This window comes from Papio anubis, chromosome 1 (genome assembly GCF_008728515.1).
Source record: "Papio anubis isolate 15944 chromosome 1, Panubis1.0, whole genome shotgun sequence".
NCBI lineage: Eukaryota > Metazoa > Chordata > Mammalia > Primates > Cercopithecidae > Papio > Papio anubis.
In genome coordinates this window covers 98,728,346-98,743,693 of record NC_044976.1, presented here as the reverse complement: position 1 = coordinate 98,743,693, position 15,348 = coordinate 98,728,346, and the positions used below count along the sequence as shown (strand labels likewise).

Here is a 15,348-nt window from a genome sequence, read left to right as displayed (position 1 = left end):
GGTACATATATACAATGCAATATTATTTAGCCATAAAAAGAATGAAATTCTGTCATTTGCAACAACATGGATGGAAATGGAAGACATTATGTTCAGTGAAATAAGTCAGGCACATAAAGACAAATTTTGCGTATTCTCACTCACATGCAGGAAGTAAAAACTTAAAAAGCTGATCTCATGGAGATACGGAGTTAGAATGGTTACCAGAGGCTGGGAAAATAGCAGGGAGGCAGGGATAAAGTGGGTGCAAAAATATAGTTGGATAGAAGGAATAGGTGTAGTGTGAGGAAAAGAAAAAAAAAAGAGTAAGATCTGGTATTTAAGAACACAGCACTGTGACTATAGTAAAAAATTATTTATTGTCTATTTTAAAATAACTAGGCCGGGCACGGTGGCTCACGCCTGTAATCCCAGCACTTTGAGAGGCCGAGGCAGGCGGGTCATGAGGTCAGGAGTTCGACACCATCCTGCCTAACATGGTGAAACCCCGTCTCTACTAAAAATATAAAAATTAGCCAGGTGTGGTGGCGTACACCTGTAATCCCAAGAAAAAATGGGCATGAAGACCAATGGAACAGAACAGATAACCCAAATATAAAGCAAAATACTTATAGCCGGCCAGGCATGCCTGTAATCCCAGCACCTTGGGAGGCCAAGGTGGGTGTATCACCTGAGGTCAGTAGTTTGAGTCCAGCTACTCAGGAGACTGAGGCAGGAGAATTGCTTGAACCCGGGAGGCAGAGGTTGCAGTGAGTTGAGATTGCGCCACTGCACTCCAGCCTAGGTGACAGTGAGACTCCGTCTCAAAAAATAAAAAATAAAATAAAGTAACTAAAAGTGGAACTGGCATGTTCCTAACACAAAGAAATGATATATGTTTGAGGTAATGGATACCCCAGTATCCCTGATTTATTATACACTGTATACCTGTATCAACATATGCTTGTATCAAAATATCAGATGTACCCCAGAAATATATCTACTTTGTATCCATAGTAATTTAAAAAATTTAGAAGTCCTAGCCAGAGTAATCAGACAAGAGAAAGGAATAATGAGCATGCAAATTGGAAAACAGGAAATCAAACTGTCACTGTTTGCCAATGATATGATCGTATACCTAGAAAACCCTAATGACTCATCCAAAAAGCTCCTAGATCTGATAAACGAATTCAGCAAAGTCTCAGGATACAAAATCAATGACATAAATCAGTAGCACTGCTATATTCCAACAACAAGCAAGCTGAGAATCAAATCAAGAACTCAATTCCTTTTACAATAGCTACAACAACAAACAAAAACAAAAAAAAACAAAAAACACCACCTAGGAATATACTTCACCAAGGAAGTGAAAGATCTTTATAAGGAAAACTACAAAACACTGTTAAAAGAAATCATAGATGACGCAAAGGGAAACACATCCCATGCTCATGGATGGGAAGAATCTACATTGTGAAAATGACCATACTAACCAAAACAATCTACAGATTCAATGCAATTCCAATCAAAATACCAGCATCATACTTCACAGAACAAGAAAAAACAATCCTAAAATTCATATGGAACCAAAAAAGAGCCCACATAGCCAAAGCAAGACTAAGCAAAACAAATCTGGAGGTATCACATTACCCAACTTTAAATTATACAAAAGGCTATAGTTAACAAAACAGCATGGTACTGGTATAAAAATAGGCATGAAGATCAATGGAACACAACAGATAACCCAGAAATAAAGCAAAATACTTATAGCCGGCCAGGCATGCCTGTAATCCCAGCACCTTGGGAGGCTAAGGTGGGTGGATCACCTGAGGTCAGTAGTTTGAGTCCAGCCTGGCCAACATAGTGAAAACTCATCCCTACTAAAAATACAAAATGTTAGCCAGGCGTGGTGGTATGTGCCTGTAATCCCAGCTACTTGGGAGGCTGAGGCAGGAGAATGGCTTGAACCTGGGAGGCAGAGGTTGCAGGGAGCCAAGATGGTGCCATTGCACTCCAGCCTGGAGAACAAGAGCAAAATTCCATCTCAAAAAAAAAAAAAAGAAAAAGAAAAAATCAGCAGAGTAAACAGACAACCCATAGAGTGGGAGAAAATATTTATGAACTATGTATCTGACAAAGGACTAGTATCCAGAATCTACAAGGAACTCAAATCAGCAAGAAAAAAACAATCCCATCAAAAGTAGGCAAAAGATACGAATAGGTATTTTTCAAAAGACATAAAATCAGCCAACAAACATATGAAAAGATGCTCAGCATCACCAATTATCAGGGAAATGCAAATTAAAACCACAATGAGATATCATTTACTCCCGCAAGAATGGCCATAATTTAAAAATCAAAAAATAATAGATGGTGTGGATGTGGTGACAAGTGAATACTTTCACACTGCTGTTGGGAATGTAAACTACTACAACCACTATGGAAAACAGTATGGAGATTCCTTAAAGAACTAAAAGTAGAACTACTGTTTGATCCAGCAATCCCACTACTGGGTACCCACCCAAAGTAAAAGAAGTCATTATACGAAAAAGACACATGTACATGCATGTTTACAGCAGCACAATTCACAACTGCAAAGATATGGAACCAACTCAAGTGCCCAATGACCAACAAGCAGATAAAGAAAATGTGGTACATGAACACCATTGAATACTTGGCCATGAAAAGGAATGAAATAGTGTCTTTTGCAGAAACTTGGATGGAACTGGAGGCCATTATTCTAAGTGAGTAATTCAGGAATGGAAAACCAAATGTCATATGTTCTCACTTACAAGTGAGAGTTCAGCTATGAGGACGCAAAGGCATAAGAGTGATAGAATGGACTTTGAGGATGGGGGGAAGCTTGAGAGGGAAAAAAGACTATATATACTGGGGCAGTATACATTGGTCAGGTGACAGGTACACTAAAATCTCAGAAATCGCCACTAAAAAACGTATCCATGTAACCAAAACCCACCTGTACCCCATAACTATTGAAATATTTTTAAAAATAATAAATTTTAAAAATAAAGTAAAACTTGAATGGAAAAAGACAGGTATGCTGCATATACTTGTCCCTCCTGAACCATTCCATTGAGTTTCCCATGACTGGAAGGAAAAAAATATGTATTTTTTTTTAAAAAAGCAGGGCAATGGGAGGGATATTTCTTTGTTACAAATTACTGGAAATTTTGAGAGCTATATTATATCCATATTCATCTCTTCTTGATGTACCCTGGCTGAAACTGTCAACTGTTACTTTCACACTTTCAATTTAAAATAATGCTAAAAGACAACCAGAGTTCTTTATAATTGAAACTTTTAAATCATACAGACTTGTCAGAATGTTACCTGAAGAAAGCTATTCTTTTTTTACTTAAACTTTAAACTTTCAGTAGCTGCAAAGGAGTTACATTTCAACTGTAGGAGAATTTCTGCAGATGGTCTGATTATGTTGGTATGCAAGTCTTCTAACTCCAAGTTAAGTAATTCATGATGCTGCCTGCCACACACCTGCCAAAGACAATATAAACACCCTGATGTTTCTAGGCTTTTTGAAAAGCACCACGGGGCTGGGTGCAGTGGCTCACACCTGTAATCCCACTTTGGAAGACTGAGGCAGGTGGATTACCCGAAGTCAAGAGTTTGAGACGAGGCTGGCCAACATGGTAAAACCCTGTTTCTATTAAAAAAATACAAAAATTAGCCGAGCATAATGGCACATGCCTGTAATCCCAGCTATTCAGGAGGCTGAGGCAGAAGAATTGCTTGAACCAGGGAGGCGGAGGTTGCAGTGAGCCAAGATCGCGCCATTGCACTCCAGCCTGGGCAACAAGAGCAAAATCCCGTCTCAAAAAAAAAAAAAAAAAAAAAAAAAGAAAGAAAGAAAAAGAAAAGCACCACAGGCCCTTCTCATTGCTCGCATGCTAGCAACCAAAGGCTGTTTAACAACTCTCTGGGTCTACAAAGGTCCTACATCCCGGTGAGCTTTCCTGCCACTACTTCAGCCATCCTTGAAGGTGAAGAGTGCAGAAGGTCAGAGCTTGGGTCCCGCTTTTGAAATGGTTGCTGATTCCTATTTAATGAAAATCAGGGATGCCAAGAAAAAAAAAAAAAATCTGGTGCTCTGCTTATCCAGGGATATGCATTTCATTTTCAAATGATATATCAATTTTACTTTTTTCAGGTACTTCCAACCATGCAATTCACACATGCCTTACTTTCTATCAAATCTTTAAAGTCATTTTACCAATTAACTTCTGAAAGAACTATACATTTTCCACTTTGTCAGAGATGTAGTCTCACAATTGTATTGACAAAACAATAAAGATCACATTTTAAAATGAGCATTTTAAAGATAAGGAAAATTCAATTTGAATAATGTAAATAACTCTTTAGCTCTTAGCCTCTAACAGCTATGCTTAAAAACAAGTGGTAATGCTTTAATAAAACAAAACAGAATTCTAGTATTCGAAAATGTCACAAGGTATTTTTATTTCAGCTGTCTTAAATACCTACACTGAATGTTACATACATTAAAACTTGTAACTAAAAACTTTTTTTTTTTAAAGACAGTTTCACTCCATCACCCAGGCTGGAATGCAGTGGCATGATCTCAGCTCACTGCAATTTCAGCCTCCCAGGTTCAAGTGATTCTCTATGCCTTGGCCTCCTAGGTAGCTGGGATTACAGGCGCACACCACCACACTTGGCTCATTTTTGTAATTTCAGTAAAGACGGGGTTTCACCATGTTGGCCAGGCGAGTCTCAGACTCTTGCCCTCAAGTGATCCGCCCACACTGGCCTCCCAAAGTGCTGGGATTACAGGCGTGAGCCACTGCCCCTGGCCTAAAAACTATTTCCATATATGGATGCTTTAAAAGCAAATTCACTAATATGCTCACTAATATGAAGTAGTATACAGTATATGATTAAATATTTACTGAATATAATCTGTGGAACTTATTCTTCAGTCACTCTGTTTTCAAACAGAACAACTGCTCTTAAACTTTTGGGAAGTATGGACTTTTTGGGACTCTTCCAAAAAATATGTATAGCCAAAAGAAAATTTTGAAAACTTCAGGGTGAACAGACCCAGGTTAAAAACGCCTAATATAGAATCACACACCTTAATGTAATTTATCTTAATTTTGTCTGCTCACATAGGTAGCCTACTAGTTGGTTTTATCCTGGCCTGGCTTTTCATTCAGCTGAATGAAATACAATTTCAATAAAAAAAATTAGTAACTTTTTTCTGGCTCATTTAGAAGGATTTATTTCTTCAACCACTAAAAACTACAAATTTGCTCTAATTTTCAGACAAATCATTAACAACTCTTACTAGTTTTGTTTATAAATGTTTAACTGGCCAAATAGGCTTATATATATGTCATTAGCAGGACAACGGGAAAGAATTTTATTAACATTGTTGACAAGAAATTAGAAGGGGATCAAATCAGTACCATTGACCAGGTATGTGAAATACTGTTCACAACCTGTCATGTACCAACCATAGAGCCTCAGACATCTGACTGAATGAATCTACCTATTGGTGGAACTTTGTAAAAACTCTGAAACTCTGAGGTCAATGGCAATAGCACTAAAATATTCTATGATACGATGAATTTAAAAACACACAAGAACAGAATATCAAATGACAATTTTTTCCCTTTCTTAAAAAATGTTCAGTCTGGGCACGGTGGCTCACACCTGTAATCCCTGCACTTTGGGAGGCCTAGGTGGGTAAATCATGAGGTCAGGAGTTCAAGACCAGCCTGGCCAATACGGTGAAACCCCATCTCTACTGAAAATGTAAAAAATTAGCCAGGTGTGGTGGCACGTGCCTGTAGTCCCAGCTACTCGGAAGGCTGAGGCAGGAGAATCACTTGAACCCAAGAGGCGGAGGTTACAGTAAGATGAGATCGTGCCACTGCACTCCTCCAGCCTGGGCAACAGTGAGACTCCGTCTCAAAAAAAAAAAAAAGTTCATAATAGCAATCTAACCTGTTGTAAATAGGGAGGTAGACAAGCAACTACCACTTTACAATAATTTCTATGATTGCAATAGTTGTATTTTTTAAATTTAAAGCTGGGATGGATTAAAATACAAATAATGCAAAATATTCCTCTGACATTTATTGAAATATATCCTCTAATTATGTATACGAATAAACAAAATTACAATAAAAATTCATGTATGAATGTGCTAGTACAAAACATAAGTGTTTTTATCACTTTAAAATTCACATACTAGGCCCTGTGGGATTCAAACATAAAAAACAAAGCCCCTATTCTAAAGGAGTGCCCAGTGCTCTTAGAATAGATAATGAAATATTAAGTGTATAAAGATGAGAATGATAATAGCCCCCATGTTCACAGCCCTCAAGGAAAGTCTTCCCTTGTTCTATGTGAAACCTACTGCTGGTGCAAACATTTTATCTTGTGTCCCAAAGCAGGCTAAGAATTAATTACAACCTTAATAACAGGACAAGAAAGTTCAAAAACAATCCTTTCCAAAACTCACAGGATTTGGAAAGAGAGCATCTGTTGTAAAGTAAATCAAATAAAACCCAAAAGAAAGGTAACAAAACTGAACTTTTCAAGGAAAAGGAAGCTGTGTTTCTTAATCAGAGTTTCCTTCTTACATTTTGCAAAAAATACTGATCTTAAATATCACTTGGTCTTACAAAATACAATCCTTCATTTTCACTATTTTGTAGATTTTATGAAGAATGTAAAATACTGTATCTTTCTAAAGGTTGACAAAGGCAACAGTATTTTTCTCCCCACATAGTTCTTAACTACTTGGTCAAAAGAACTATGACTCTTCATAACAGATCTAATTAAAGTAATGTTTTAATTAATGAAGTTCAATAAAAAGAACCTGAGGAATTTCCAAGTTTGTTTTTTCAATAAATGTCAACGCTATAACATGTAATAAATGTTACAGTTAAACTAAAAATATATTCTGAAGTCATTACATATGTCCCAAGTTTTCTAAACTTTCGCATATTGACTGGGCCGTGTTCTGAAATGTCATACAATTTTGTTATGTTTTTCAGCTGAATTCAGCAAATCCTCAATGGTGGCCTACTTATATACATATTTAGTACTGTGCTAGCAGTTGATCAGGGCTCCAATAAGATATAAACAGAAATGGAATTAATGGAACCATTTCTGCACACTTCAGGTAAGTGAAACATATATATCACCTTTCCATTCTATTTCAGAACGCGGTATCAGCAGATGCAACAAAGACGACAGAGTGTAGCAACTGAGAAATGTTAGCATAAAAAGCACAGTTTTGGGGTTTTTTGTTTTGTTTTTTTTTTCAATTAAAAATCCTACGTCCCCTGCTGGTTAACTACAGCACACTGCACAAAGTTTACTGTGATGACAACTGTTTCTAAAAAGCAAACCTTTCTTCCTTTCAAAGTGTCTTCCTCTGATCCTTAGGCCATGATTGATTCTAGTACTTTTAATCGTAGGGCACAGAGTGATGACTTTTCTTTGAAAACTAGCGGGTTGGAATGTAGGCCCCAAGTGTCTGCCGTCACGCTTCCGACTCCGGGAAGAGAGGGAAGCCCACCTCCGGACAGGGTTTACTGTAAGCAGCCCAGAGCCGAAGCACCGACGCACAGACGTAGAAACAGAAAGCGAACGTACTACGGGGCCGCAGCGGGATCCCAGTGCCAGACGCTACCCGGTTAGCAACATATGGGAGAGCAGGGATGGTTCCCAGCCCCTTGACAGGCGCGGCGACGGCTCCGCGGGGCCTGGCGGGTGATGCGAGGCGAGGCTGCGGCGACAAGGGGCGCGGCGGTCGGGCGGGCCGCCGGGGGAGCCGCGGCGGAGGCGCACGTGGGGTTCGAGGCCGCAGGGCCTGCAGAGGCGGCCGGAGCAGAGGGCGGCAGGTGCGGGAGAGAAAGAGGACGGGCCCCGGACGCCGCAGGCCCGAGCAGGGGAGGACGATTCCCGGAGCGGCGGCATGCGGGTCCGCAAGCCCGAGGCACCGGCACCGGGGACAGGGTGGGGGAAGGCAGGGGGGGACCGAGGTGCCTAGAGACGGCAGTGTTGGGGTCTGAAGGAGAGACCGGATGGGGGCCCCGAGGGACGCTTGCCGGCGCGGAACTCAGCTCACCGTGCCTCCGTCCTTAATGATGATCTTCTTGGCCAGCATAATACTGCGGTTCGCGGCCCGTTTCTTCTTCTTCCCCTGGGTCATTTTACCATCCTCGATTCCTGGCGCTGCTGCAGCCACTCCCGGGGCGGCCGGCCCCAGCGGCTAGTGCCGTCCCACTACTACTGCCGGGCCGAGCCGCTCCTGGCGCCCGCCGCCATCTTGAGGGCCCGGCCTGCCTCCGGCGGCGCGTCACAATCGTGCGATCAGCCGACTAGCGCGCCCCGCCCCGTCCACGTGATGCCGCCCCGCCCGCTCGCCTGCCGGCCAGCTCTACAGTTGCCGAGCGGGTAGAGTAGCTGCGGCTGTGGGTGCTGCTGGCTACCTGTACAACTCCGTGCGTCGGCGTCACCAGCTAGCTAAATCCTCACAACGGTTCTGGGCGATAGGGGCCGTTACTGTCCCCCTTCTTCAGCAGATGAGGGAATTTGTTTCAAAAAGTTGTTACCTGCTCACGGAAACAGACGTCCTAAGCTATTAGCACAATCTCCAGCTGTGTTCTAATCTAGACAGGAACCGAAGGGAACAGTAAAAAAGAAATCATTTTCCATAAGTAATGGATAACTTAAGAGATAAAGATAAGGTAGTGTTTCAGAAACTGTCTTGTCCTTTTGGTGCTCAGGGACCCCCGCTAGAACTTAGCTCACGCTTGTTTACCTCCCTAGACCCGGGACCTTTTTTTATTCTCTACCAAAAAAAAAATATATATATATATATATATATATGTGACCGATGTCACACTGTGTAACCCTCTACGTTTTTACTGTATTGTTTAAAAATAAATTTGATGGGAACATTGTTAGGGCAATTTACACAAGTGGAAGTGGACTTTAAAGTATCACAATGTTAAAATTAGATATTGATAACTACCGTGTTGTATAATAGAATATCGTTTAAGAGCGAAACACAAGGGATAGGGATACAACGCATGCTCCCTCCTCTCAAATGGTTAGGGAGTAGCATGTATGGGTATGTATATATAGGTGGGGAAAAGAGAGGGACCAAGCAAAATGGCAAATGTTTAAAAGTACTGAAGCTAGGTATGGTAGTTCTAAGATATGTTCACAGATTCAATGATACTCCTCCCTGGAAGAGATGGACTCTAATTCCCCTCCCCTTGAGTGTAGACTAGGCTTCGTGGCTCTTGATAGATCAAAACAGAAGTGACAGTATTGACTTCAGAGTCTAGGTCATAAAAGGCACTGCCTCTTCTTTGCAGGTCTCTTTTTCATTCATTTTGGGGCTTGGAGCCTGGGGAAGCCTGCTTCCATGTTTTCGGGACACTCAAGCAGCCTATGGAGAGATCCAGTTGTCCAGGAACTGTATGTAGCCTCCTACCAAATGCCACTGAGTGAGTCACTTTGGAAGTAGATCCTCCAACCTTGGTCAAGCCTTTAGCTGACTACAACTTCATGAGAGGCTCGGAGCTAGGACCACCCAGCTTAGCCACTCCTGGAATCCTGACTCAGAAACAGTGTAAGATGAAAGTACTTGGTGTAAGCCACTAAGCTTTGGGGTTGTTACACAGCTATAAATTACTAACATATAGGGTAAAAGGAAAAACAGAGTAAACGAATGTGTGAGTTCTTTGTACTCTTTTTGCAACTTTTCTGTAAGTTTGAAATTATTTCCAAATAAAATGTTAAAAAGTAAATTTGAATGAATTTCCTGTTCCTTGTATTTTCATACTGACTGAAAATGGAAAAAAACTAATTTCCATGGAAGAGAGAAGAAAGGCAATTTATAGCCTGATAGACACTTCTAGTTATATTTTCCAGTCAATAAGTATATTTAGTATACTTGTTTTAAAACATGTATTCTCATGTTGAAACTTTTTTAAATTATTTATTTTTTGAGACAGAGTTTTGCTCTTGTCACCCAGGCTGCAGTGCAATAGTGCCATCTTGGCTCACTGCAACCTCCAGCTCCCAGGTTCAAGTGATTCTCCTGCCTTAGCCTCCCGAGTAGCTGGGATTACAGGTCCCCATTACCACACCTGGCTAATTTTTTTTTCTATTTTTAGTAGAGATGGAATTTCACCATGTTGGCCAGGCTTGAACTCCTGACCTCAGGTGATCTGCCCGCCTCAGCCTCCCAAAGTGCTGGGATTACAGGTGTGAGCCACCATGTGTGGCCTATTATTACTATTTTTTGAGACAGGGTCTTACTCTGTCACCCAGGCTGGAGTGCAGCGGTGCCATCATGGCCCCCTGCAGCCTCGAATGCCTGGGCTCAAATGATCCTTCTGCCTTAGCCTCTCAAGTATGTGGGACTACAAATGCATACCACTATGCCTGGCTAATTTTCATTTTTCTTTTGTAAAGACAGAGTCTGGCTATGTTGACCAGGCTGGTTTCAAACCTGGCCTCAAGAGATACTCGCTTCTCCCAAAGTGCTGGGATTATAGGTTTGAGCCACCGCACCTCGCCTGCAACTTTTTAGTTGACATCCAATTGAAGTTCTTCAGAGAAAGTAATATGACAGATTTCATAATTCAATTCCCAGGAGCTTGTTTTGAATGGAAGTAGAGGGCTGATAATTTATTGTGTGGTTACTTTGATTTTCATAGCCCCTCAAAATCATACTTCATCTAGCTGTACCAATTTTACCAGCCTTATGAACTGGTTATTGTTCAGTCATTGAAAAGAAATTTACTGGGTGCCTGTGTTTGTCAGTGTTTTGTTAGATGCCAGGGATACATCAATAAATGAGACAGTATTTATCTGCATAGAGCTTACATTCTAGTGGAGGACACAGTTACAAAACAAAAGGAAGGTAATTGCAGATTGCAGTAAATACTGTTGGAAATAATGTAGTAAGAGAAATTTAACACATACTAAATGTCCAGAATGTCCCAGGCTTTGTGCTAGAAAGGCTGCAATGATAAACAAGAGAGATCAGTCCTGTTCTAATAGGCATATTGTGTATGAACTTGTGGCTTTGTATGTGATTTGGGTTGTGAATACAGCTGGCCCTCAGTATTCTTCTGTGGATTCAACTATCCTCGGAATAAAAATATTTTTTTAAAATCCCACAAAACAACAACAGAAATACAAGTGAAAAATACAGTATGACTACACAGCATTACATGGTATTAAGTACTATAAATAATCTAGAGATCATGTATGTGGAGGATGATAACCAAATACTATGCCATTTTATGTAAGGGACTTGAGCATCCACTGATTTTGATATCCATGGAAGTCCCACAACGAGTTCCCACTCCCCTCCTCATATGGAGGGATGACCGTATTCACAAACTTTGCACTAAGAGACTGATATGTCAGTTAGGGTTATTTGGTTAGGATCAACAGAAACTAACACTGGCTAACAAACTAGTACTCGCAACGTAAGCAAAAGGGAATTATTTGGAAGGATACTGGAAGTTTTGAAAATTAATGAGAAGGCCAAGAATCAGGCTTAGAAACAAGCAGAAACCAATGTTTGGAAAGTTCATGAAAACAGTTCATGTGGCACCTTGAAAAGGGAGTGGGATTCCTTGGAAAGAAGGGCAAGTGGCCAAAAGTAAGATTCCTAAAGAAACAAGATTGCATCACAGAATCCAAATCCCACCCCCACTGTGCACAATTTATTAAAGAAACTGCACTTCACCATGCTAACAGAAGAGGGTCCTCTTTAACTGAAAAACTGAGTAAGTCACCCACATCCCTTCTACCCTCCATTCTATAGAACCACCTGTTATTGCTTATTCAAGAAAATCCTACACATTTAATCATGAATAGAAAAGCCACCAAAAATCCATACAAGGCTATTATAAAAAACAGAAAATGAAAACTTTTCAATCAATAGAAAATACTACCCTCTAGAAAATATGAAGCAGAGGCAAATAATATACAACGCTCCAACATGAATATAATTAAATAATTGCACATATAAAAGAACACAGCAAATAAAAATTTTAAAACTCAAAGTAAGATGTAAAATGAGAGTTGAACAAACATAGGCAATATAGTGAAAAGATAAAATCATCTAAAAATGAAAACTAAATCACAGGGTAACTGAGAGATACAAATAAAAGTAAGAAACACAGAGAAGAGGAATAAAACAGCTATGAGAACAAAAATGAGATAGAAAGGATTGAGATAAAATAATACAGAAAAAATTATCTGGGCCTCTAGGTAAAAATCAACAACAAACAAAATGTCATTTCCAAAAGGGAAAAAAGTCAAGTGGTGCCACACTTCTTGTTAGTAACATCAAGCAACCCAACAGTGAAGCACAAATTCAGACAAACTCAAGAAAAGGAAATGTTTGTCAAGGATTTTCTATGTGGCCAAGCTATACTTCAAGTATCTAGGCTCCAGAAGAAATTGTAAACATGTCACAACTCAGAGAATATTGTGCAGTACTTACAAGCCCTCCTTGAATCCTCTACAGAAGAGCTTCATCCAGCCAAGAGTTGACTGGAGAGACTTCAGGTAAGTATCAGTAGGGTATTAAATATATTTTTTAAAAATTTTAATAGTGTATAAATATTCTATGTTCTAATCAAATAGAAATAAGATAATTACAAAATATATGAAGAGATAATATATTCACTGACTGTCACATAGATAATTAGGTAAGAGTCAAAGAACATCATTTAAAGGTGTCGAATTAAATAGTAGAGGCCCAAAGCAAATTGGGGACTCTAAATGCATTACATAAAAATGTTATCAGTATAAATTAGAACATACAAACCTTTCTAAACATCCAAAGAAATTTTATAAAGACCCCATGTTGTGAAAGAGGCACAGTAAGTATAGCAATATACGTATCTGTTTGCTTTTTAAAAAGAAACACATGAAAGGTAAATTGGAAAACTAAGAAAATAATTACTTATAAGAGACGGTTAGGAATGGAGAGATAGGTATGACAGCTAGACTTTTTCGGAGTACACTTTTCATATATAACTTTTTGAAAAAAATTTATCTTTTATTTTTTTGTAGAGATAGGATCTCACTTTGTTGCCCAGGCTTGTCTTGAACCCCTGGCCTTAAGTGATCCTCCCACCTCAGACTCCCAAAGTGCTGGAATTACAGGCATGAGCCACTGCACCTGGCCATGTTGCTAAATATTAACTGTAAATATTCATTTGAATTCATGATCTTTTAAAATTGTATTATTTCCTAGCTATGTCCACTAAAATAGCCTAGAAAAATGACAGCTCAGTAACAATGGATTCTATAATAAATTCCATTCACTGGCTAGAAAGATTCCAATGAAAAATAAAATAAATCCCACTCCTCTTAAAAGGTATAGGGCTCCTTGGAGAATCATCTGATAATCCAGATTTGGAACAAGACAAATACAAGGTAAGCCTCAGATTTATTGTGCCTGAAGCAAATAAGGACTAAAAGACTAATGTGGTCATGTTTAGAAAACACAAGAGCTAGCTTGCTGTGACTTCCATGGGCTAGAGGCTCACAATATATATGAGCATCAAAAAGAACTGTAACCGATTGGCTATAATATATTGAGTAATTTTTTTTTAATTCATGAAGACATAGTCTTTTTTTGTAAAGAGGGGTATTGGAGAAACAGGAGGGAAATAAACTTTTTTTTTATTTTAAAAAAAGAATATAAACTAATCAATGTGGAAGAAATTCAGAGCACTAAAAAAATTAATCACCATTTTGCACCCCAGTGTAATAAATTATTCAGTCAAGAATCATCAACTGATGCTAAAGCCATTGGCAAACAGAATATTCCCCTGGTGCTAAAACGTTACTCCATAGATTACTAAGGGTGAAAAAATGACCTTTACAACAGGGAGAACTTTACAATAACCTTTACAATGGGGTAGTCATCATCTTAACCAAATAATTACCAACAATAATGAGATTATCTGTGTCTTTTAATATGATACAATATAAAATCTATGAAATATTTTTACCCAATACATTTAGCTTGAAGGTAATCAAACCTATAGACTTGACTTCCAGTTCAAAAGACATGAAAGAAATAAAGGGAACAAATCAAACCACATAATAGGAGCAAAGTAACTTTGGTCCTTCAGAGTACTATCATGGGGAGAAAAGTCATTAGAGGTAGCATGTTCAGTCTCTTGGTATAAAAAAGCCCTTGAGGGGTGGGTGGTGGTGCAGGAAGGGGACTTCTAGACCAAAAGAGACAGTCAAATACAAAGCATTAACCTTGATTTTACCCTGGTCCCAAAACAAAAAAGCTATAAAAAATCATTTTTGAGACAATTGGGAATACAGTTGACTCCTGAACAACAGATGTGAACTGTGTGGGTCCACTTATATGCAGATTCTTTTCAGCCAAATGCAGATGGAAAACAGTATTTGCGGGGTGTGAAACCCGCCCATAGGGAGGGCGGACTTTCTTATACGCGGTTTCCCCCTAAGGACTTGAGTGTACCCAGATTTTGGTATGCACGAGGTGGGGGTTCCGGAACCAATCCCCTACATTTACAGAGGGGCAACTGTATTTGAATTTGAACTTAGATGAAGTGACCTGTATTAAATTTTCTCAGGTGCCATAATGGCACTGAGGTTAATTAAGATGTCCATATCTTTAGGTCATGCATGCTGGGGTATGTAGGGGTAAAGTGTCCCCACAGAGATAAAGCTAGTGTGGCAAAATGTTAATAATGGTTGGATTTAGGTGGTATACCAGCCTTTCAACTGTTTTGTATGCTGCAAAATGAAAAGCTGGAGAAAATTTAATTTTAAAAAAAGTTCTTTAACAGTGCCGCATGTGTGAGTTCATGGAGGTAGCCCATTAGTGTTTTAAAGCTAAATTGGCACAATTTGTCATAGCATGATTGAAGCCATTAAAATGGCAATATTATAAAAACAAAATACTGAAAACAAAATGAAACTTGACACAGGGAAATGGAGAAAAATAATATGAAATAATGGAAATTTGAGGTATTATGTATATATAACATCCAAAATAAGTGGCAGGTTTTAAAGTTATAAAATGAAACATGGGCACACATCTTTCATGATTTTCTATAATTCTATCATCACTCAGGAAATATTACCCTGCCTTGGCTATATTTAAAAGACCTATTGAAGCAGCATGCATATATTAAAAAAGCACTTAGCATCATCATTTTAAAATGCTATATTTGCTATCCAAGCAGAATAAAATAAAATAAAACTTTAGCCGAAAGGGAAAAACCGTCAATTATTAGAAATCATGTTTGTACATGTGTTATCTTT

The 15,348-nt window shown here is 39.1% G+C and overlaps 2 protein-coding genes across 3 annotated transcripts in view; both read right to left on the bottom strand.

The window, feature by feature from the left end:
- The window catches only part of MFSD14A (major facilitator superfamily domain containing 14A), a 47,729-nt gene extending 39,379 nt beyond the window's left edge, over window positions 1-8,350 (bottom strand). The window contains exon 1 of one of the 2 annotated variants that reach the window (XM_003892255.2): window positions 8,117-8,350. In XM_003892255.2, the coding sequence (XP_003892304.1) occupies window positions 8,117-8,200 (84 nt within the window). In that variant the 5' untranslated portion in view covers window positions 8,201-8,350. Of the gene's footprint in view, window positions 1-3,327; window positions 3,602-8,116 lie in introns of those variants that run through there. The other variant, XM_009213587.4, reaches the window with a different exon arrangement.
- A 90-nt stretch (window positions 8,351-8,440) lies between these two features.
- Window positions 8,441-15,348, bottom strand: part of SLC35A3 (solute carrier family 35 member A3) — a 67,066-nt gene continuing 60,158 nt past the window's right edge. Inside the window, exon 8 of the mRNA XM_009213599.3 lies at window positions 8,441-8,660. Coding sequence (XP_009211863.2) covers window positions 8,633-8,660 — 28 coding nt within the window. The 3' untranslated portion in view covers window positions 8,441-8,632. The remainder of the gene's footprint in view (window positions 8,661-15,348) is intronic.